The following is a 22,077-nucleotide window of genomic DNA, read 5'->3' on the forward strand; positions in this document are numbered from 1 at the left end:
AGGTTAGTGAGTGGGCAAAATAAAAAGTACATGGAGTATGACATGGTATTATGATTCTAGTTTGTGTAACTACAGGAGAAGTCAAGTCCAAGAATGAATGCCAGCTTGTTAGATCATTTATTTTTATTTAACAGGGCAGTCTTTCACTGAAACATAAACATATCCAGAGATTTGGCTTTAATACAGAACCTTACTCTAAAGAAGGAAGTTGAAATAAAATGAAACAAACCAAATTATCTACATATATAACTGTGAAAGAATTTGAAACATCAACAAAATAAAATCCCATCTACTCCCTAAAACCATCACTTCACAGTTTATCAAAACTTATTTTTTTCCTTACAAAATATGTAGGTTTGACTTAACTGCTTCCTCTCAGTTCCAATCCTATGAGCCGTGAAGCCTTTCACTTTGAACGCACAGAATTGAGAGCTTGTACTCCTCAGTCTTTGAATACCCATGTTCTAGAGTTCCATAAATAAACCCTTTCACTAAGGTAACCTAGTTCCTTTAACTGCTGTGAACAATCATCTAAAAACTACACTTTCTTCTTACGCCAGTCAGGTCTACTTCAGACTGCCCAAAAGCTTTTGAAATGAATTTCTAAAAACCTGCTCATTCTAGCTTCTGTTATGGTAATGCTTAATGTTTTCTCTCTCTGGTCATAAACACTCACAGCATAAACACACTTCCATTAACACCACAGCAGGTACATAATGTTTTAAAATCATGCTCTGGAAAGAGTGACCTAGATAATTTTAAAACACTTAACAAAAATGAACCAACATCCATATGCCATTAGTCTAAGGTACAGACTGTAAAAAATTAATATATTAATCAAAGATCTCTAACTTTAAGGTGAAGGGTACGAGTTTGAGAGGAGATTTGTGGAAAAATCTTTTCACCCCAAGAGTGATGGAAATCTGAGATACATTATTTGGAAGGGTAGTAGAGCCAGGGAACTCACAACCTGGATGAGCTCTTGAAATGTCATAATATTCAAGGCCATGGCCAAGTGCTACAAAGCAGGTATACCGTAGATAGCTCAGTGCAGGCTCAATGGGATCTTTTTTGTTGTATGACTCAATGATTTCATTTTCATCACAGCGCGCCATTTCCTTTATGTATGCTCTTGATAAAGCCTCTTCTACAAAGGTGTCTTTTCCTGGCATGTGAATAATTTTTAAAATTGTACAGCTGGAGGATTAAGCTCCATTGAAACCACCATAAGTTCTTGCCCCAAAACTTTTCCAAAATTCAAAGGATTGTGGTCCTGTACACTCAGTACATAATTCACATCATTGGTACTACCAAAGCCAGTGCAGTTGTCAGCACAGCTTTCAAGTTGTCAAAGGCACTCTGACATTCCTTCATCCGTTCAAATTTGTTAAAAGGTGCCACAAAAGTGCAGCAGTTTGATAAAAAAAATTATGATAAATTCCACTCGTGCCAAAATATTACAAAATTGTGCATTTTGTCCTAGTCACAGGAGAATCCAAACCAGTCCTTCCTTCTACTTCTCTAGATGCTACTTAGCTTGTTCCATAATGTGACCCAAGAAGGCAGTTTTGCTTTGGCAAATTCACTCAGCCAGATTTATATTGGCTCTTTGCAGCTGATTAAACAGGTATAAATATTCTTCACAGGTTTGGCTGAAAAGAACAAAATCAAAGTCATCAATGCAAATTGTAGCTAGATAGACCTTCAATAATTTTATTGGTCAATTATCAGAATGGTGCTGGTGCATTTTTCAATCCAAATGGCATAATTTTGCATTTATAAAGTCCTTAAGTTTCTAAGTTAAAAAGCTGATATTTCTTTGGCTCAGTCAGTCAATGGAAGTTTATATCCTTTTACCAAGTCAACTTTGGTGGCAAATCATGCACAGTTAATTCTATCAATGCTGTCTTCCAATCTGGGAATAGGACAAGAGCCTGTTTTTGTCACTGTGTTGCCCTTGGGATAATCAGTACAGAATCTCTGCAACCCATCCAGTTGATAGATGATCTCCAGCCATCAGTTCAATATTATTGCCATCATGAAACTTTATCTGTTCCCTTGTTCGAGCCAGTTTCTTTGGATGGAGTAAGGACATTGTTTTATTTTAGGTAATGCATCCCTACATTATCATAAACAGCCAGGGATGTCCTGCCAGGCCTACTCACACAAATCAACTCATGATTTTATAATAGTCTTTGTAAGCCACTTTGATTTTTCTGGAAGATAATATTTTATGTGATCCAACTTTTTAAGCATCTCCACATTAATGTAGCTGACTGATACAGGAACAACTTTTGAATTTTTAATTTCTGATTCATTCTACAATTGTTGAGATGTTTTTATGGCGATTCTTAATTCATTCATTACTTGAAACAAACTTTTCTCCTGTCTATCATCCTTATCGTAATATCACTTGCACATTAACATGACATAGTCATTAATTCTCTCTTCTCAGCCAATTCAAACAATTCACATCATTGAGTTTCTTTGATTTGATAAGGCTCAGTGAACCTTGCTTTTAATGGTTCCTCTGAGACAGGTAACAACACTAAAACCTTGATTCCAGCAACAAACTTTCAATTGGCCTGTTTATCTCTTCTAATTTTCATTGCTTGTTGAACACTTGTCAATGTTCCTTGACCAATTCATATATTTTGGTTAGTTCCTCTGTGAAACTCAAAACATAGGCTGGAAGGAGAGACTCTGATCTTTGGTTTATCAAATTAAGTCGGCCCCTTACTTTATGCGCATATCATTTAAGTGGAATAAGTCCATGCACCATTAGAAGCTTCCCTATTGGCAAACAATAACAATGGAATTCCTTTATCCCAATCATTATGATATGCTTATTAATAAGCTCTAATCATGGTCTTCAAAGCTTGATAGTATATTTCCAATGCACTTTTAGATTGTGGGCAATAAGCACAAAATGTAAAATTGTTTCATTCCCAAAACTGGTCATAATCTTTCTTTGAATAACTGCAACATAAAATCTGAACCCTAATCTGACTGTATTTCTTTGGATCCACAAAACGAAATTGAACTAACTTTTCCACTATAATTTTCATAGTATTTTTTCCTAAAGGCACTGCTTCAGAAAATCTTGCTGAAATATCCATAATAGAGCCACACAGCATGGAAACAGACCCTTCAGCCCACCTCATTGATGCCGACCAAGTTTCCTAAACTGAACTAGTCCCATTCGCCTGCGTTTGGCCCACATTCCTCCCCCTTTTTCCAGACAATTTACCCGTCCAAATGTCTTTTAAATGTTGTCATTAAACTTGCCTCTATCGCTTCTTCTGGCATTGACAGAAGTTACTGATTCCCATCTCTGGAACTAGTTAGGGGTTCTACACAATCTATCAAGATCCTGTTAAACAATTTCTCAAAAGCTAGTGTTGGAATTAAAGACACAGGTTTAACTGATGGTTTAGCTTGCCACTGGCTGACATGTACGGTACGTCTGGCAAAATTTGTACCATCCTGGCCAATAAAAAGGTTTCAATATTTTAGCCTATATTTATCTAATATCCAGGCGACATGCCATTGGAATCTCGTTAGCCACTCGTAAAATTCCATTACTGAACTCAGATGGAATGACCAAATGATGAGCGACTGCCTATTCCCCATTAAATAGTTTTTGAGGTAGCCTCTATTTCCTCATTAGTACTTTGTCTTTTAAGTAGGAACACTCAAGCAGTGTTTGTTATTCAATTTTTGTGTATGGTGTTCGGTATAACTTTTTCAAATTAAAATTCATTTGCTGAATTCCTATTAAAGACAGTGATTTAAACATGTCAGCTTCATTCACTTTACCTTCACCCTTCTAATTTAAATTCTTGAAAGTTTACCCAATAACTGAATTTCCAAGTCACCTCCTATGTCATAGGCTCCTCTTCGTGTCTAATTCTAAGGGCCTGATATCTCATCAAAAAAAGAGTCAGTAAACGATCCAGGATAATTTTTGTGCAACATCTGTTTCTTCTGCTTCCAGTGGTAGTTCCAGCTTCTTGGTGAAGCCAATATTTTGAAACAGGCAGGTCATTTAAGAGTCATAGTTATACAGCATGGAATCAGACCTTTTGGTCCAACTTGTCTGCACCAATCAGATATCATAAACTGATCTATTCCCATTTGCCAGTGTTTGGCCTTCTATTCATGTACTAATCCAGATGCCTTTGAAATGTTATAATTGTAACCACCTCCACAACTTCCTATGGCAGCTCTTCCCATTCATGCACCACTCTTTGCATGAAAAAAAGTTGTCCCTCAGGTCCCCCTCCTCATGATAAAATCAATTCCTCTTATCACAATTTGTTTCATTATTCCAAGTACAACTTCTCCACTTACTAAGTGACTTTTTAATCCAACACTGCGTAATGGGTCCAATTGGTCACCTCCAATTATTATTTTTCCTTCATTAAACCCTTTGGAAGGCAAATTATATCACTTGCCAGCATCAGTGACTGACTTCTTCCAGTGTTTCTCAATATCTTTATTGACTTACCTGCTTAATCGAAAGCATAATCTCTCCTTCAGAGATAAAATATACTGAACATCCTGTATTCTGATTTCTTTTGTCAATACTTAAAGAAGAATTTTCATTATTGTCCAAAGTCATCCCTCCCTTATCAGTACATTTTAAAGAAACATGCTGCTTACTAAATAGTACAACATCCTTGCAATGACAAATGGCCTCTCCCTGCTTCTAAGTTCAATGGTCCTATGTTAAGGAGGCCATCCATGGATAAATTTAGTTAGAAATCTTTTAAGCTTATGTTAATCTTAATTTCAAATAATATCTCTATTCAATTTTATTTATAAAAGGGCACAGTTTTGAAGTATAAAGAATAAGATTTCTAATCATGACAACTTGTAAATATATTTGACTACTCACTGCCAAAATAAAAATCTTTTTCAAAGGTTTGCGAAAAGATTTCTCAAAGGCAATAACCTGAAAGCAATTATAGCCTATTAAATGTTAGTGTTAATTGATGTAAGCTGTTATTTTAACAAGGCTCACTAATCTGTGGTAATGTCTCACATTACAATCACATACAATGATATAAGAGTTTATTTGGATCCAGTAACTTTGCTGCAATAATTCAAGGACTTCACTATCATTAGTGAGTAACCAAGGTTACAAACAAATGAAAATGAAGAGAAAGGTCAAATATAATGTAAGATGACATAATATCATCTCAAATAACTGTTTGTTCATGTACGAATCAGCTACCTAGAGACCTACTAATTGTTAAAAATATTGGAACTGTACACCACAATGAGCATAATTCTCTAAAAGACAGCTGGACTCAATAACAAAGCTATAATCATAATTCTTTTGGGAATCAACTATTACTCCCAACTTCTGGTCATATCTTTCAATCACTTACTTTTTTAAGAATGCATTTAGTAGTTTCTTTATACCTTATCATTCAAGAGTTGCATATTTGAAGGACCTTCATTGGTAATCTATCTAAAGCTTATTGAAATCCAGTTCTATGCTTCACAATGCTGTATACTTTAAAATGCCCTCAAGCAAGAGAATGAGATGCTAACTTTTTATTCCAAAAAGAAACAAATCAGGTAACATCTACTTCCCTCTAAGGATCAATACTCTTAGACAATAATCATGAAGAATCTTATCATTTCAAAGACCTCAATATTGATGAATACAATTAAGATTCTCATGATAAGAACAATATGAAGTGTTTTCAGATTTTTTTTGAGCTTCCATACACAAACTCAAAATATGTTGGACACCACAGAATAATGATAACTGTTACTAAATACAGCAAAGCACACTCAATGATGCAAAGAGAACACCAACAGAATACACTGGAAAATGTTATCAACTGCAACAGCCTAAGAAAAAAATGTTTTCCAATATGAACAAACAGAGAAAATAAAATACAAATAGACTGTATACTTTCACTGTACTTAGGGACATGTGACTACAATAAATCAAATCAACGAGGGGCAGTATGGTGGGACATGGGGTGGCATAGTAGCTCAGTGATTAGCATTGCTGCCCATAGCACCAGGGACCCAGGGGGTTCGAGTCCACCCTCGGGTGATTGTCTGCGTGGAGTTTGCACGTTCTCCCCGTGTCTGAGAGTGTTTCCTCCGGGTGCTCTGGTTTCTTCCCACACTTCAAAGATTTGCAGGTTAGGTGAATGAGCCTTGCTAAATTACCCATAGTGTGCAATGGGAAATACAGGGTTACAGGGTAGTGGGGTGGTCTTCGGAGGGTTGGTGTGGACTCAATGGGCCGAATAGCCTGCTTCCAAACTGTAGGAATTCTATAATTCTAAGTGTGTTTTGGCAGCTTTTATAAAAGCATTCATGAAGTATTGCGTGTCCAATGCAGGTGACAATATAACAAGGTCAGATGTGCCCACGCACAGCTACCCCGAGAAAGAGACAGTGAGCCTTCTTAATTAGCTGCTGTACATGCACCAGAGGCAAGGTGGCTTCTTGGCTGCTATGGATATTAAGTAAAGAACTTCCTAATCAAGATGCCATTTTTCCATAAAACCCACTGTCATCTTGCACTGACTGGCATGCATTGACCTGAGAATATTTGGGTGACAAAAGGCAGCGACCAACAAGAGGAAGAATTAATTGTTTTGACTCAATTGATGTTCCAGCTATACCAGCTTTCAATAGGTTGTGGTCCAGTGTTTCAAGCTGAAATCAAAGATCAAGGATTGAACGGCATTCATTGTTCACAAATTACAAATGTCCATTCAGAGAGCCCCTGCATATTTCACTGTGTAAGCTTCTCAATAACTAACCAATTTTGCAGATGCATTTTTTGGGAATACCTTTATGCAGATTTCATTGTATGTTACTCACTTGGATGGAGGAATGGTATTATCACCAGACTGTTTAATCCAGAGACCCAAGTAATGTTCTGGGGATCTTTGTTCAAAGCCCACCATGGTAGATGGTGGAATTTGAAATCAATAAATATCTGAAATTGTAAGTCTCATGATGAACATAAATCCATTGTCAATTGTCAGGAGAAAACCCATCTGGTTCACTAATTCCCTTTAGGGAAGGAAAATGTGACTCCACATGACTCCAAACCTACAGCAATGTGGTTGACATTTACCTGTCCTCTGGGCAATTAAGGCTGGCCTAACCAGTGATGCCCTCATCCAATGAATGAATAGAATGAAAAGTGATAATAGGGCTACAGATGAAATTATGAGGATAGGTTGCACAAACACGGATTGTTTGCTCTTGAACTTAGAAAGTTAAGGAGCTAAACAATTAAAGTCTCCAAAAAGATAAAGTAATTTGATAATTTAAATGCACTCACCAGAGGAAGTAATCAGATACAATGTTAATATCGGAGCTATCCCATATACGAGTGAAATCAGGAAATATTTTTCACACAAAGGGTTGTACAAAACTGGCATTTCCTTGCCAAAAAGACTGTGGACATTAGGTTAATTAAAAGGTGCAAAATGGAGACTGAAGGGTTTTTATTTAGGCAAAGATATTAAGGGTTCAACAATTCCTACAAATGTTTAGTCAACTGATAACTTAATTTTTACTTCAGCATTAATTCATTTCTGGCATTTAAGTATATGATTATGTGCTTGTTAGTCAATGATAACAAACTTAAAATAAATACAAAAACCTACCAGATAGCCTCTCCATCCCAGAAGTTTATCATTTTGCTTTTGTATTGCTGAAAGCGCATCATCCACTAAAACAAAATATTTCAATATTACATTAGATTTACTGATACATTGTAAATCTGTGACCCTTTTATCTATGTTATTTCTGAACAAAATGAGTCTCTGATATGCATATATACTGTAGAGCTATTTTAAAGTACAGTACAGTTGGCTGCAGCGCTTGCGACTTTATCAGGAGGTTCATCAAGTTTCACAGACCAAAAAAAAAAGCTACCGATTTGCAGGAACGGAATCTCAAATTGCACTAGAAATTTGATCACTGCCGTTTCATAGTCAATCATACAATGCAAGATCCCACAAAGGTAAATTTAATTGCTTGTTCAGCTGGTTTCATGCTGTGCTTAAGGAAAGAATGCTGGCTGGGACTCCAGGGTAATCTCTCATCTTTGAATATTTCTATGGGCTTTTGTTTTACAATAAGCAAATGAAGCCTCAGGTTATCATCTCCCACAGAAGTCCATATATTCTGCTTCAATCACTAAGCACGTGTCACAGTTTCAAAATCCAGCGTAAAGCGATTCCTCGTGTATGATCCTAAATTTCTTCTTAACCACACATATATAATCCCGATGTATTTGACTTCAAATTCTTCACCAATGAATGTCAGAATTTCAGTCTTACATCAATTTAAAACAGAACTTTCTACTTAATTTTATATTCAGCTATAAGTCATTTACACTTACCTTCTTTTAGATTATCAAACATGATTACAGTAATATTGGATAATGGATTTTTCAGCTTTGGTATTTGCAATACATGTTTTACAGCCTGAAGGAAAGGGTACAGCGAAGGCAGTTCCTTGATTGTAATATTTGCTGGTAAACTTGGATCCAAAACAATCATTGGCCCCTTAACACATTGCGATAACAAGCATTCTGGCTGCTTCTCACTGAAATCAACAAAACCTTTGTTAATATGGTATTGTATTTTTCTATGTTAACAATCAGTAAGACAGACATACTATACCACACTCATTGTTTAGTGTCTTCAGCTTTAGCAAAAACATTTATATTTGTTAAATTAGTTTTGAAGCAGGCAAGTTTTATTCATCCCTTTTTCCAAGAAACATTCCTACTTCAGTTAGGTCATTAAAGACAATGCAGTTCAAACGTAATTCCATCTCCACCACAGCACCCTGATCTATAACAAAAGAACAGCACTTCAACACCCTGCCCAGATAAGCCAACTTATCCAAACATAGGAAGATGTTTACTCCCCTAAACAATGCTTCTCATAAGGCTACATGACTCAGCAGACAACTTGGAACACAGCACAGCCACCACTCTGTTGTGGGGCACCTCAATGTGGCTAACAAGCCTTTTCACTCACTGTAAGCACCAACAAACCCAACAGTACTCATTGAAGAACGAAACACTCACCACTCCCAATCTCACTCTGCCTCCAAGCAAAGATGATCCGAATTAAATTACAAAACATACTCAGTATGCCAAAGCCAGAAGTCCCCCTCCTTCAACCCCCAGAGGTTTAACATCTATCTCTAATGTTCCACAAATACCATATCTCCCATGTCAAGGGTATAAACAATTAATTATTCAATTAATTCTTCACTTGACTTCCATCTAAAACAGAAAATACAACTTCACCTAGCTTTCAGCTAAGGTAGAAGTAAAACATCCATCTCCAAAACCAATCATCTTTGAGGATCTGTCAGTGCATAAGTCACATTCCTAAAGCAATATGCTTTAGCAGCTCATCACTGAAGACAACCTACTCAATGGAATATTAAAATATTCATACAATGACAGTTTAAAAATATTTTAAATGAAAAATGACTCATGAACATCCTTTATGAAAACAGCAAGAAATACACTTTTTAGAAGTGTAATATTTTTCAAAATATGCTCAACATAAGTACTACTGCAAATAAAGATACACAGGAATAAAAACTATAAAAATATTTTCTGCAACCAAAAAGACTCCCACCTTATAACCTGGGAGATTATGAGGGAAATGTTTGGACACGTCTATTACAACCATACTCTGAGCAAGATTCCCCTATTCATATGGTTCCAGACAGGATATCCCAAACTGTTAAACTCCTGGGCGAGAAGGGATGAACTGGCTCCCCTTCTTTATTTTCCCATCCTGGGGTTTGGGTTGCAATAAGGTTATTTAAAAAAGGGTCTGTTCCCTTGTGGATACCTTTCTTTTAGATCTAAATGAATTTATGTTTTAAAAGAAGCCAAATTCACCAGGTTTTCTTGAATTAACATAAAGAAAGAGTTTATTAATTACTGCACTCAAGAAATACTAATACAACATACATATACAGAATAGAAATAAAGGGGGGAGACCAAAAAAAGATAGAAGTTTACAAAAGTCTCTGAATTGTTTGTAATGAGCAGATAGATGAACATCGTGGCCAGTGTAGTGGAGGTTACTGGTACAGCTGAATCCGGCATGGGAACAGTCAGTTTCATGATCCTTACTTTTGCAGATTGTAATCCTGTAATTTAGATGCCTTTCGAACGTGCTTGAATTCCAGGATTCATGATGAGAATTTCCTTTGTTGTCCTGTTCACTTTTCAACTAGATTACGACACTCAAACTTACAGACATTCTTTACCTGCAGCACAGCAGTAACTAGGGGATAGATCCTTGACTATGACTGTCATACCACACTCAAACCTAGGCTGAAACAACCAAGAGCCTTTAATCCTTCTAATCCACATCAGAAGTGTTGATACTGGCTTTTTAACCCGTCCTTGCGTTTGCCAGATGGCTAAAACAGACACGTGTCTAGAGGTGGTTTTCTGCCGAGAGAGGCGAGATACACCTTGTTATCTCTTCTAGTTGAATTTCTCTGTTTGAAGTTTCCCTAACAATTTCATACAGGGCACTGTCAATTTCTGAATTTAAATTTGCAGTTTTTTTGAAGCCGTTCTTTTAAAAGCAACATGTTTTGGATTTAAATAAAATAATGTTTATAACTACTTCAGGGTTCTGAACCATTGTTATTTCAAATGTGCCACAGAATAAAAGTCATGATCGTAATCTTCAAAAGCCTGCCATACATATTCATGTAACAGTCCAGTTTCTAAGACTAAATTTTGAGCCAAAAAGCAATGTAGCAACACATAAATATATAGTAACACTGCCACCAATTTGGTGGTAGCAGCTGATGGTACACAGCAGTAATATTTGAGGGAATAAGATCCATCCTCTCACTAAATAACTGTTTACATCTAATGATTTCAGAATTGCCAAATCAGAGACTGATTACTCACTGAAGCATTTCATCATTAAAGTTTTATTTATAAAACACAGCAATAACTGCCATGGAGACAGATATTAACTTATGTACAGAAAATTAAACCAATTTGTCAAATTCAAAAACAAAGCCATATAAAATTCATGTGTCAAATTTTGATTATAAGCCATTGAAATGCACCAAAACTACCAAATTCTGTTGAGATGTGCAGTGAAATCTTAAGTCTGCTGTCACAGTCCAAAGTTGTTACTCTTCAAGTAAGTAGTACACCATCCATCACACACACCATCCACGGCTGACTTTGAAAGTGCAAATATTTTTGCTGGGGCGGCAGCGTGGCTAGCATTGCTGCCTCACAGCACCAGGGACCCAGGTTCAATTCCAGCCTTGGGTAACCTTGTGGAATGTGCACATTCTCCCAGCGTCTGTGTGGGTTTCGTTCTGGTGCTCCGGTTTCCTCCCACAGTCCAAAGATGTGCAGGTTAGTTGGACAGGCCATTCTAAATTGCCCTTAGTGTCCAGGGATTGTGCAGGCTAGGTGGATTAGCCATTGCAAATGAAGGGTAACAAGGATAAGGTTGGTGGCTAGGTTTGGGTGGGATGTGGAAGCTCTTCAGAGGGTTGGTGCAGACCCGATCGGCCGAATGACCTCTTTCCACATCATAGGGATTCTATGATTTGATTTTTTTTGCTCATTCCAGGATGAAAGTTCACACAGCTACATCAGAAAGAAAATGAATCTTGATGACTATCACTGATGTATTTTGCAATTTCATCTTCCAAATTTGGCCATATACTAGGCTTTCTTCTGTTGGCACATTTATTTTCAGACAATGTACAGCGCTCCCTCTAAAATCTAATACCTTTCTAGGACATCTTGAATTCTCTAGCTTCTGCACAATAATTTGTCTGCTCTGCAATATGAAGGCATTAGGTTTGAGCTAAGCTGCCTTCTTGATGGCATGTTGTCATATTAGAGGGCAGAACTGGCGGCAGTGTAGCACACACCAGTGAGGTGGTAGCATTGACAACTTGCGTTGAGCTGTGCAAACACAAGAAGCTGAATAGCCATCTTCAATAATATGCTAGTCTATGATTCTGTGAATGAGTAGGTTTTCACCAGGCAAGTTAGATTTTAGGAGTGAGTAAGTGCATGCCAGATAGAAAGAGTTTGGATTTTTTGGTCAAAAGTCAAGGGTTGATCTTTTTTTAAAATACCAGATCAACAATTACTCTCCGTCAAAGTCCAGAATCCATCAAAACTAGTAAATGACAATCATTCAATGTGATTGTTGCCCAATTTATCCACAGTATGCTGAAATTACATTGTGCTAAAATACCAACATAATCGGTTATTAAAGAATAAAATGCAACTTGGAAGAAACACTTCAAAAACGTGTTGTGAAGTTTAAGATCATGTAATTTACCTTTGCTTAGTGGCTTCTGTGGCATTTCCAAGACTCTCTCTAAAAATAAAGAGGAGGGAAATTTGTTAACAGAAAAAAAAATGAAAAATCTATTTCTTCAAAACAATTATGGTAGATGAGACCGGACCAAGTACATACACAGACAAGGCCTTAAGCTTCTGTTTCAAAAATTCATAAATTATACTTAGATCTACAATTTATGCAATATTTAGAAAAAATTAATAGGATGTGGATGCCATAGCTAGGTCAGCATTTACTACCCATCCCTAAATGCCCTTAAGGTAGTGGTGGTGAGCCACCTTCTTGAGCCACTGAAATCCATATGCTGAAGGTACAATGCTCTTAGGGAGGAAGTTCCAGCAATTTTACCCAGCAACAATAAAGGGATGGCGATATATTTCAAAGTCAATATGGCAAGTGGGTTTTGCAGGGAACTTGCAGGTAGTGCTGTTTCCATCCTTCTACGTGTAAAAACATTGGTCATTTGAGAAGTATTTTCAGAGGAGGCTTGGTGAGTTGTTGCAGTGCATGTTTTAGATAGTACACACTGTTGCCACTGTGTCAACTGTGGATGCAATCAGTACTAAAGGTTTGGGTAGGATGCCAATCAAGTTGCTGCTTTGTACTGATGGTGTCCAGCTTCTCATGTGCTGTTAAAACTGCTCTAACCTAGGTAAGTGTACAGTATTACCTTATACTCCTGACTTGAGCTTGTAGATGGCAGACAGGCTTTAAAGGAGTCCGGTGGTGAGTTACTCATTGCAGATTTCCCAGCCTCTGGCCTGCTCTCACAGCCACAGCATTTGTATGACTGGCCTAGCCCAGTTTCTGGTCAATGGTGATGTTTTGTGCTTTTAACAGTGGACAAGTCAGCAATGGAAATCCAAGTAATTCAGAGAGTATGGAAAGGCTCAACAATCTAACTTCAGGTACAGCTGATAAAGGGACAACTATGAGTCGCAGGAGTGAACACAGGACTGAGGGTATCACACTGAAATGCTAGCAGTATACCAAACAAAGTAAATGAGCTTGAAGCGCAGAGTGAAATTGGCAGGTATAATGTTGTGGGTACCACAGAGAACTGGTAGCAAGGGAAGTAGGGCTGGGAACTAAATATTCAAGGATACACATCCTATTGGGAGGCCAGGCAAATTGACACAGGAGCAAGGTTGTCTTGTTAGCAAGAAATGAAATGTAATTGACAGCAAGTGATAGTCAGAAGGCAGAGTCTGTGTGGTAGTGTTGAGGAGGCAGAAAGGAAAAATGACCTCGATAGGAGCTATGTACAGGCCTTCTAGATGCTGTCAGGATGAGGGGAAGAAAATAAATCAGGACACAGAAAAGGCTTGTAAGGAAGGCACTATTGCAAAAATCATGGAGGACTTCAATATGCAGGTGGACTGGGAAATTAAGGTTGGGAGCAGATCTCAAAAAGAAAGGGATTTGTGGAATGTTTACAAGACGGGTTTTTTGGAGTAGCTTGTGGTATAGACCAGACAATTCTGGATTTGGTGATGTATAATGAGGTAGACAGTCGATTCTGATAACAACTTGTACTTCTTCAACATGAATTGGTTTTAAGGTGATTAAAAAATTGTAGAATGCTTTTGTAGAACGCAAACTTTCCCTACCTGTATTGGCTATAACGCGATTCCATCCCCATCACTTCAAATGTTGTGGTTATTGCACGATTTTCTTATAACATGAGGTCACATGAGAACGGAGCTATCACTTTGTATCAGAAACGACTGGTGATTAGGAAGCTTAAGGTGAACACAATATGATAGAATTCACCTTGCAGTTTGACAGAGAGAAGCTGGAATCAGATGTAACAGGTGTTACAATTGAGAAAAGGTAACTACAAAGACATGAGGGAGAAGCTAGCAGAGTTGATTGGAAGGGGACCCTAGCAGAGGAAACACTGGAGCAGCAATGACAATGCAAGTTAGGAGCAGCATAAAAGCTGAAAATTGGTGGAAACCCAGAGGATTGGGAAACCTTTAAAAATCAGCAATGGATAATTAAAAAGCAATAAGGAGGGAGAAGATGAATATGAGGGTAAGCGAGCAAGAGAAGATTGCAAGAGTTTTTTTTTAAGTATCTAAAAAGGTAACAGAGGAAACAGTAGACATTGGACTGCTGGAAAATGAAGATGGAGAAGTAGGAATGGGCTACAAAGAAATGGTGGAGGAATTGAACAGCTACTTTGCATCAGTCTTCACGGCAGAAAACAATACCAGCAAATGAGAATTTCAAGTGATTCGGGGTCGGGGGAGAGGTGAACGTAGTGACTATCACTACAGAGAAGGTGCTGGGGAAGCTAAAAAGTCTGAAAGTGGATAAATCATCCGGACCAGATGGACTACATCCCAGAGTTCGGAAGAAGGTAGCTGAGGAGATTGTGGAGGCATTGATGATCATTAAGAAATCACTAGAGTCAGGAAGGCCCCTGGAGGACTGGAAAACAGCTAATGTAACACACCAGTTTTCGAAGGGAGAGAGACAGACGACAGGAACTTGTAGGTTGATTAGTCTGACCTCTGTCATTAATAAAAGATTTTAGAACACATTATTAAGGATGAGATTGCAGAGTACTTGGAAGCATATAGTAAATTAGGGATTTAAGTCAGCACGGCCTCTTCAAGGGGAAGTCATGTATGACAATTTGAATTCTTTGGGGAGACAAAGGAGAGCCAGTGGGCATGATCTATTTAGATTCCCATTCGGCCTTCGACACAGGAGATTGTTGCTGGGTTTGCAAATGACACAAAGATACATGGAGGGACAGATAGTGTTGAGGAAGTAGGGTGGTCGCAGAAGGACTTGATAAGGCTAGAAGAGTGGGCAAAGAAGTGGAAGATGGAATACAATGTGGGAAAGTGTGAGGACATGCGATGGGTAGGGTAGGCAATGGCCTACTAGACTATTATTATACTACTAGATTATCGCAAGACTATAAATCCAGAAACCCAGCTAATGTTCCGGGGACCCGGGTTCGAATTGCACCACAGCAGATGATAGAATTTGAATTCAGTAATGAAAAAAACTCCAGAATTAAGAACATATTGATCACCACGAAATCATTGCCGATTGTCAGAAAAACCCATCTGGTTCACTAATGTCCTTCAGGGAAGGAAATCTGCCACCCTCACCTGGTCTGGCCTACACATGACTCCAGACCCACTGCAACATGTTTGACACTGAACTGCCCCCTGAAATGCCTAGCAAGCCACTCGTTGTACAAATCGCTAAAAAGGCTTAAAAGAAATGAAACTGGATGGGTCACCTGGCATCGACCTAGGCACCAGAAAAGATAACGGCAGAAACAGCCCTGTCGACTCTACAAAGTCCTCCTTCACTAACATCTGGGGGTTAGTGCCAAAATTGGGAGAACTGTCTCACAGACTAATTAAGCAACAGTCTGACATAGTCATACTCACAGAATCATACCTACAGACAATGTCCCAGGTGCTACCATCACCAATTCTGAATATGTCCTGTCCCACTGGCAGGACAGACCCAGCAGAGGTGGCAGCACAATGACATACATGCAATCAGGAGGGTGTTGCTCTCGGAGTCCTCAACGTAGAGTCCGGACCCCATGAAATCTCATGGCTTCAGGTTAAACATGAGCAAGGAAATCTCCTGCTGATTACCACATACCATTCTCCCTCAGCTGATGAATCAGTACTCCATGTTGAACAACACATGGAGGAAGCACCGAGATTGGCAAGGACACAAAACGTACTCTGGGTGGGGGATTGCAACATCCACCACGAAAAGTGGCTCGGCAGCAGTACTACAGATCGAGTGGCCGGGTCCTAAAGCTCATAGCTGCTAGACTGGGTCTGTGGCCGTCATGAGGGAACCAACAAGAGGGAAAAACATACTTGACCTCATCCTTACTCATCTGCCAGCTGCAGTTGCATCTGTCCATGACAGCATCGGTAAGAGTGCCCATTGCACAGTCCTTGTGGAGATGAAGTCCCACCTTCACATTGAGAATAACTTCCATCATGTTCCACTATCACCGTTCTAAATGGGACAGACTTCGCACAGATCTAGCGACTCAAGACTGGGCATCCATGAGGCGCTGTGGGCCATCAACAGCCGGCAGAATTGTACTCCAGCACAATCTGTAATCTCATGGTCCGGCATTACCATCAAGCCAGGGGATCAATCCTGATTCAACGGAGAGTGCAGGAGGGTATGCCAGGAAACTGCACCAGGCATATCTGAAGATGAAGTATCAACTTGGTGAAGCCATCAAAATGGACTACTTGCACACCGAGCAGCAAAAGCAGCAAGTGATAGACAGAGCTAAGCGATCCTATAACCAATGGATCAGATCGAAGCTCTGCAGTCCTGCCACATCCAGCTGTGAATGGTGGTGGACAATTAAACAACTCACTGGATGAGGAGGCTGCACAAATATCTCTATCCTCAAATGATGGAAGAGCCCAGCGCATCAGTGCAAAAGATCAGGCTCAAGCATTTGCAGCAATCTTCAGCCAAAAGTGCCAAGTGGATGATCCATCTCAGCCTCCTACAGTGATCTCCAGCATTACAGATACCAGTCTTTAGCCCATTCGATTCACTCCACGTGATATCAAGAAACAGTTGGAGACACTGGATAATGCAAAGGCAGTGGGTCCTGACAACATTCCGGCAATAGTACTGAAGATTTGTGCTCCAGAATTTGCCACTCCCCTAGCCAAGCTCTTCCAATACAGTTATAACACTGGTATCTACCCAGCAATATGGAAAATTGTCCAAATATGTCCTGTACACAAAAAGCAGGACAAATCCATCCCGGCCAATTACCGCCCCATCATTCTACTCTCGATCATCAGTAAAGTGATGGAAGGTGTCATCAACAGTGCTATCAAACAGCACCTGCTCAGCGACACCCAGTTTGGGTTCCGCCAAGGCCACTCAGCTTCTGACCTCATTACAGCCTTGGTTCAAACATGGACAAAAATGCTGAATTCCACAGGTGAGGCAAGAGTGACAGCCCTTGATATCAAGACTGCACTCGACTAAGTGTGGCATCAAGGAGCCCTAGCAAAACTGGGATCAATGGGTATTGGGGGCAAACTCTCCAGTGGTTGGAGTTATACTTGACACATAGGAAGATGCCCGTAGTTGTTGGAGGTCAATCATCTCAGCTCCAGGACATCTTTGCAGGAGTTCTTCAGGGTCGTGTCCTAGACCCAACCATCTTCAGCTGTTTCATCAATGATCTTCCCTCCATCATAAAGGTCAGAAGTGGGGATGTTCGCCGATGATTGCGCAATGGTCAGCACCATCCGTGACTCCTCAGATACTGAAGCAGTCCATATTCGAATGTAACAAGACCTGGGCAATATCCAGGCTTGGGCTGACAAGTGGCAAATGACAGTTGCGCCACATAAATGCCAGGCTATGACCATCACCAATAAGAGACAGTCTAACCATCACCCTTTGACATTCAATGATGTTACCATCACTGAATCCCCCACTTTCAACATCCTGGGGGTTACCATTGACCAGAAACTCAACTGGACTCACCACATTAACACAGTGGCTGCAAGAGCAGGCCAGAAGCTGGGAATACTGCGGCAAGCAACTCCTCCTGACTCCCCAAAGCCTGTCCACTATCTACAGGGCACAAGTCTGGAGTGTGATAGAATACTCCCCCCTTGCCTGGATGCGTGCAGTCCCAACAACACTCAAGAAGCTTGACACCATCCAGGACAAAACAACCCGTTTGATTGGCACCACATCCTAAAGCATCCACTCCCTTCACCACTGACGCTCAGTAGCAGCAGTGTGTACTATCGATAAGATGCACTGCAGAAATTCATCATAGATCCTCAAACAGAACCTTCCAAACCCACGACCACTTCCATCTAGAAGGATAAGGGCAGCAGACATATAGGAATAGCCCTGCCTGCAAGTTCCCCTCCAAGCCACTCACCATCCTGACTTAGAAATATATCGCCATTCCTTCACTGTCGCTGGGTCAAAATTCTGGAATTCTCTCCCTCAGGGCATTGTGGGTCAACCTACAGCAGGAAGTCTGCAGTGGTTCAAGAAGGCAGCTCACCACCACCTTCCCAAGGGCAACTAGGGACAGGCAAGACTAGCTGGCCAGCCAGCGAGGCCCAAATCCCACAAATGAATAGAATATGCACTTTGGTAGGAAGAATAGACCATCAGGCTATTTTCTAAAAAGGGGAAGGCTTTAGAAATCTGAAGCACAAAGAACATTAGGCATCCTTATTCAGGATTCTCTTAAGGTTAACATGCAGTTTCAATTGACAGTTAAGAAGGCAATATCAGCATTCATTTCAAGGGGGCTGGAATAGAAGAGCAGAGATACATTGCTGAGACTGTAATAGGCTCTAGTCAGAATATTGTGAGCAGTCTTGGTATTTAAGGAAGGCTGTGCTGGTGCTGGAGGGGGTCCAGACGCAATTTACAAGATTGACAACAAGGGATGAAGGGCTTGTCACATGAGGAGAGGCTGAAGACTCTGGGTCTGCGCTTGGAGTTTGGAAGGGTGACGGGTGATCGGATTGAAACTTTACAGAATACTGACAGGCCTGGGCAGATTGGACATGGGCAAGACTTTTCCAATAGTCGGAGAAACTAGGACCTGAGGGTAAAGCCTCAGAGTAAAGAGTTGAGAAATATAGCTGTGATCAAATGATAGAGTAGATTCAATGAGCCGAACGGCCTAGTTCTGCTCCTATGTCTTATGGTCCTATGAAAGTCAAGGGGAATGACTGGATTCTCTCTTGCTGGAAATGGTCACTGCCTGGCACTTGTGTGGAATGACTGTTACTTGCACTTGTTGTATCAATTTAAGCCGCAGTATGAACAAGGAACAAAAATAGGCCCTTCAAGCCTGTTCCACCACTCAACAGGATCATGTCTGGTTTCATTTTGTCTTCAACTCTACCTCCAATAATCATTTATCCTCTTTGTAAACAAGAATGCATCACTGCCTTAATATTTCAAAATTCTACATCCACTAAATTTTAGGGAAGGAAATTCCAAATTCTCTCAACCTTCAAAGAAAAAGAATTCCTCTTCAGTGTCTAAATGGGCACCCCTTATTTTTAAACTATGACTCCTACCTCTCAATTCTTCCACAAGGAAAAGCAGCCTTTCAATATCCACCAGTCCAACTCCCCTCAGGATCTTGTGTGTTGATTAAGTCACCTCTGGTTCTTCCAGACTCTAGAGGATACAGGACTAGCCTTTCTCCATAATGCAATCTGCTCGTTGCAGGAATTAGTCCAGGGAACCTTATCTGAGCTGCTTCCAATGTTTTAACATCCTTTTACAAGTACAGTAACCAGTACTGTACACAGTACTCCAAATGCTGTCTTACCTGCCAAATGCCTTGTATAACTGAAGCATAACCTCCCTACTCTTACATCCAATTCCTCTCATTAAGCATAACATTCTATTGGTTTTCCTGATCACTTGCTGCACGTGCACACTGACCTTCTGTAATTAATGCACTAGGACACCCAGATACCTCTGAATCTCAGACCTCTGCAACTTCATTTCAATAATGCTTCTTTTATCTTGTTTCTGACAAAATGAAAAATTTCACTCTCCCACATTATACTCCATTTACCAGATCTTTGCCCACTCAGTGAACCCATTTCCCTTTGTAGGCTCCTAATGCCTTCTGCACAATTCATTTTCCTACCCATCATCAGCATGGTATCAGCAAATTTAGTTATCATACCTTTGGTCCCTTCATCCAAATCATTTACATAAATTGTAAAACAGCTGAGGACCCAGCAATGACCCCTGCAGCACACCGCTTGTGACATCCTGCCAAACTGAAAAAGACCCAATTACTCCTGTTCTCTGCTTCCTGTTAGCCAAGCCGATATTCTACCCATGCCAATGTGTTATCTACTACACCATGAGCTTTAATTTTCTGCAATAACCTTTGATTTGGCACCTTATCAAATGCCTTCTGTAAATCAAAGTACAGAATATCCACCAGTTACCTTTCATCTACAGCACAAGTTACTTCTTCAAAGAACTCTAATAAATCAGTTAAATGATTTTCCCTTGACAATACCATGTTGGCTCTGCCTGATTACCTTGAACTTGCCTAATTGTCGTTATAACATCTTTAATAATAGTTTCGAACATTTTCCCTAAAACAGACATTAAGCTAACTGGCCAGGCCTTGCTGCATTGGACACAGACTGCTTCATTATCTGACGAATTGCAAATAGTTCTGAATTTTGTAATTATAAGTGAATATTCCTGCATCTTATGTAGGAGGAAAGGTCATTGATGAAGCCACTGAAGATGGTTGTGGATAGCACACTATCCTGAGGAAGTCCTGTAGCTGGCTGAGATGACCGACTTCCAACTACCACATTTACCATTTACCTAACAAAGTATCATATGGTAATTATTAGAAAATGTGAATAGTGATGAGATATACTAGAACATAATTCACTTCCAGACTGGCAACAAAAGGTGTATAATATAACTTCACTGATGTGTTCACTGTATTTGCACTTTAACATACTTAGATGCTGAATATACAGTACTAACTTTTATAAATACATGCTACCCTTTAATTAATTCTCAGATGAGGATGCCTATGAGAAATATTGCTGGCTAGGTCACTTGGGGTATCTCAGATCAACAAGGTTGGTGTGGAGTCACAGAAAAGGTAAGGGCATTAGGTTTCTTTCTCTGAAGGTTTTTAGTGACCCAGTTATCTCACAACAATCCATCTAGATTTGAGGCAACTTTAACCAGTACGTCATTTATTTGTTTTCATTAAATTGAAAGTCTGAACATATACCACCTGTATTTCTGGTCCAGTAACATAGCACTGACTAGTCTAACTTATTTCTTGTATGGACAGAAACCTGAACAGTAAGAGCATGGAAAAGCAGAATTTGTAAGCTGCTGCCAAAAAGAACATTAAATGACTGAAGGAAAAACACACTTCAGTGTTTGCTGGTCTTTCTTCATCTGTTCCCTTACTTCGTGCAGTTCCTTCAGCAAACCTGGGTCTGTACCATTCACCCATGTATAGACCACATCAATTGGCATTGGCAGACACAACCTAATGCATAAAAAGTATAAAATAATTACTCTTATTCCACACCAGTTACATATACTTGCAGAACTGATACTTTCAGATATGCTGGAGAACAAAACGTTAATGTAAAGTACATTACACAGATTACTGATACAGTACTACAATTATTTTTACCAGGCATTTGAACTGACTGACACATCACTGCTTTTCTGTTGTTTCAAGTGTTTGAAAAGCTTTACAATGTCACAATTATTTAAGCATATTTCAGTTGAGGAAGCTTTACTCTCCCCAAAACATCTGTAAAGTAGCTATGCACACAAACTCAGTCAATTCAACTTTAATGCATTTGAATACTTTGTTTGAAGCATTCTTTCAATGATTAGCGCATCTAAGTTGGAGATAGTAACTGATCCTTATGAAATTCTGAACAAGAAACCCTTTCTTCCCAAATGGCTTAACCACTCCCTCAAACTCTATACTGTATGCACCACAGTGAACTTTATTTTCTTTATCTGGCACCCATATGGTCTCCAAGCCTACCACTGTATGCTGTACATGTACTAATGCAATGTTAACCCATCTTTCATTTGAACATGTACCAGCTGACGCTCATTGGTAATAATT

The 22,077-nt window shown here is 39.5% G+C and overlaps 1 protein-coding gene across 3 annotated transcripts in view; it reads right to left on the reverse strand.

Moving 5' to 3' along the window:
• The window catches only part of gnptab (N-acetylglucosamine-1-phosphate transferase subunits alpha and beta), a 99,911-nt gene that overhangs the window by 68,328 nt on the left and 9,506 nt on the right, over positions 1 to 22,077 (reverse strand). For all 3 annotated transcript variants that reach the window (XM_048607457.1, XM_048607458.1, XM_048607459.1), the window contains exons 4-7: positions 21,358 to 21,477; positions 12,375 to 12,413; positions 8,399 to 8,604; positions 7,659 to 7,723 (exon numbers count right to left, since the gene is read on the reverse strand). In XM_048607457.1, the coding sequence (XP_048463414.1) occupies positions 7,659 to 7,723; positions 8,399 to 8,604; positions 12,375 to 12,413; positions 21,358 to 21,477 (430 nt within the window). The remainder of the gene's footprint in view (positions 1 to 7,658; positions 7,724 to 8,398; positions 8,605 to 12,374; positions 12,414 to 21,357; positions 21,478 to 22,077) is intronic.

Source organism: Rhincodon typus, chromosome 18 (assembly GCF_021869965.1).
Source record: "Rhincodon typus isolate 14 chromosome 18, sRhiTyp1.1, whole genome shotgun sequence".
Classification (NCBI taxonomy): Eukaryota; Metazoa; Chordata; class Chondrichthyes; order Orectolobiformes; family Rhincodontidae; genus Rhincodon; species Rhincodon typus.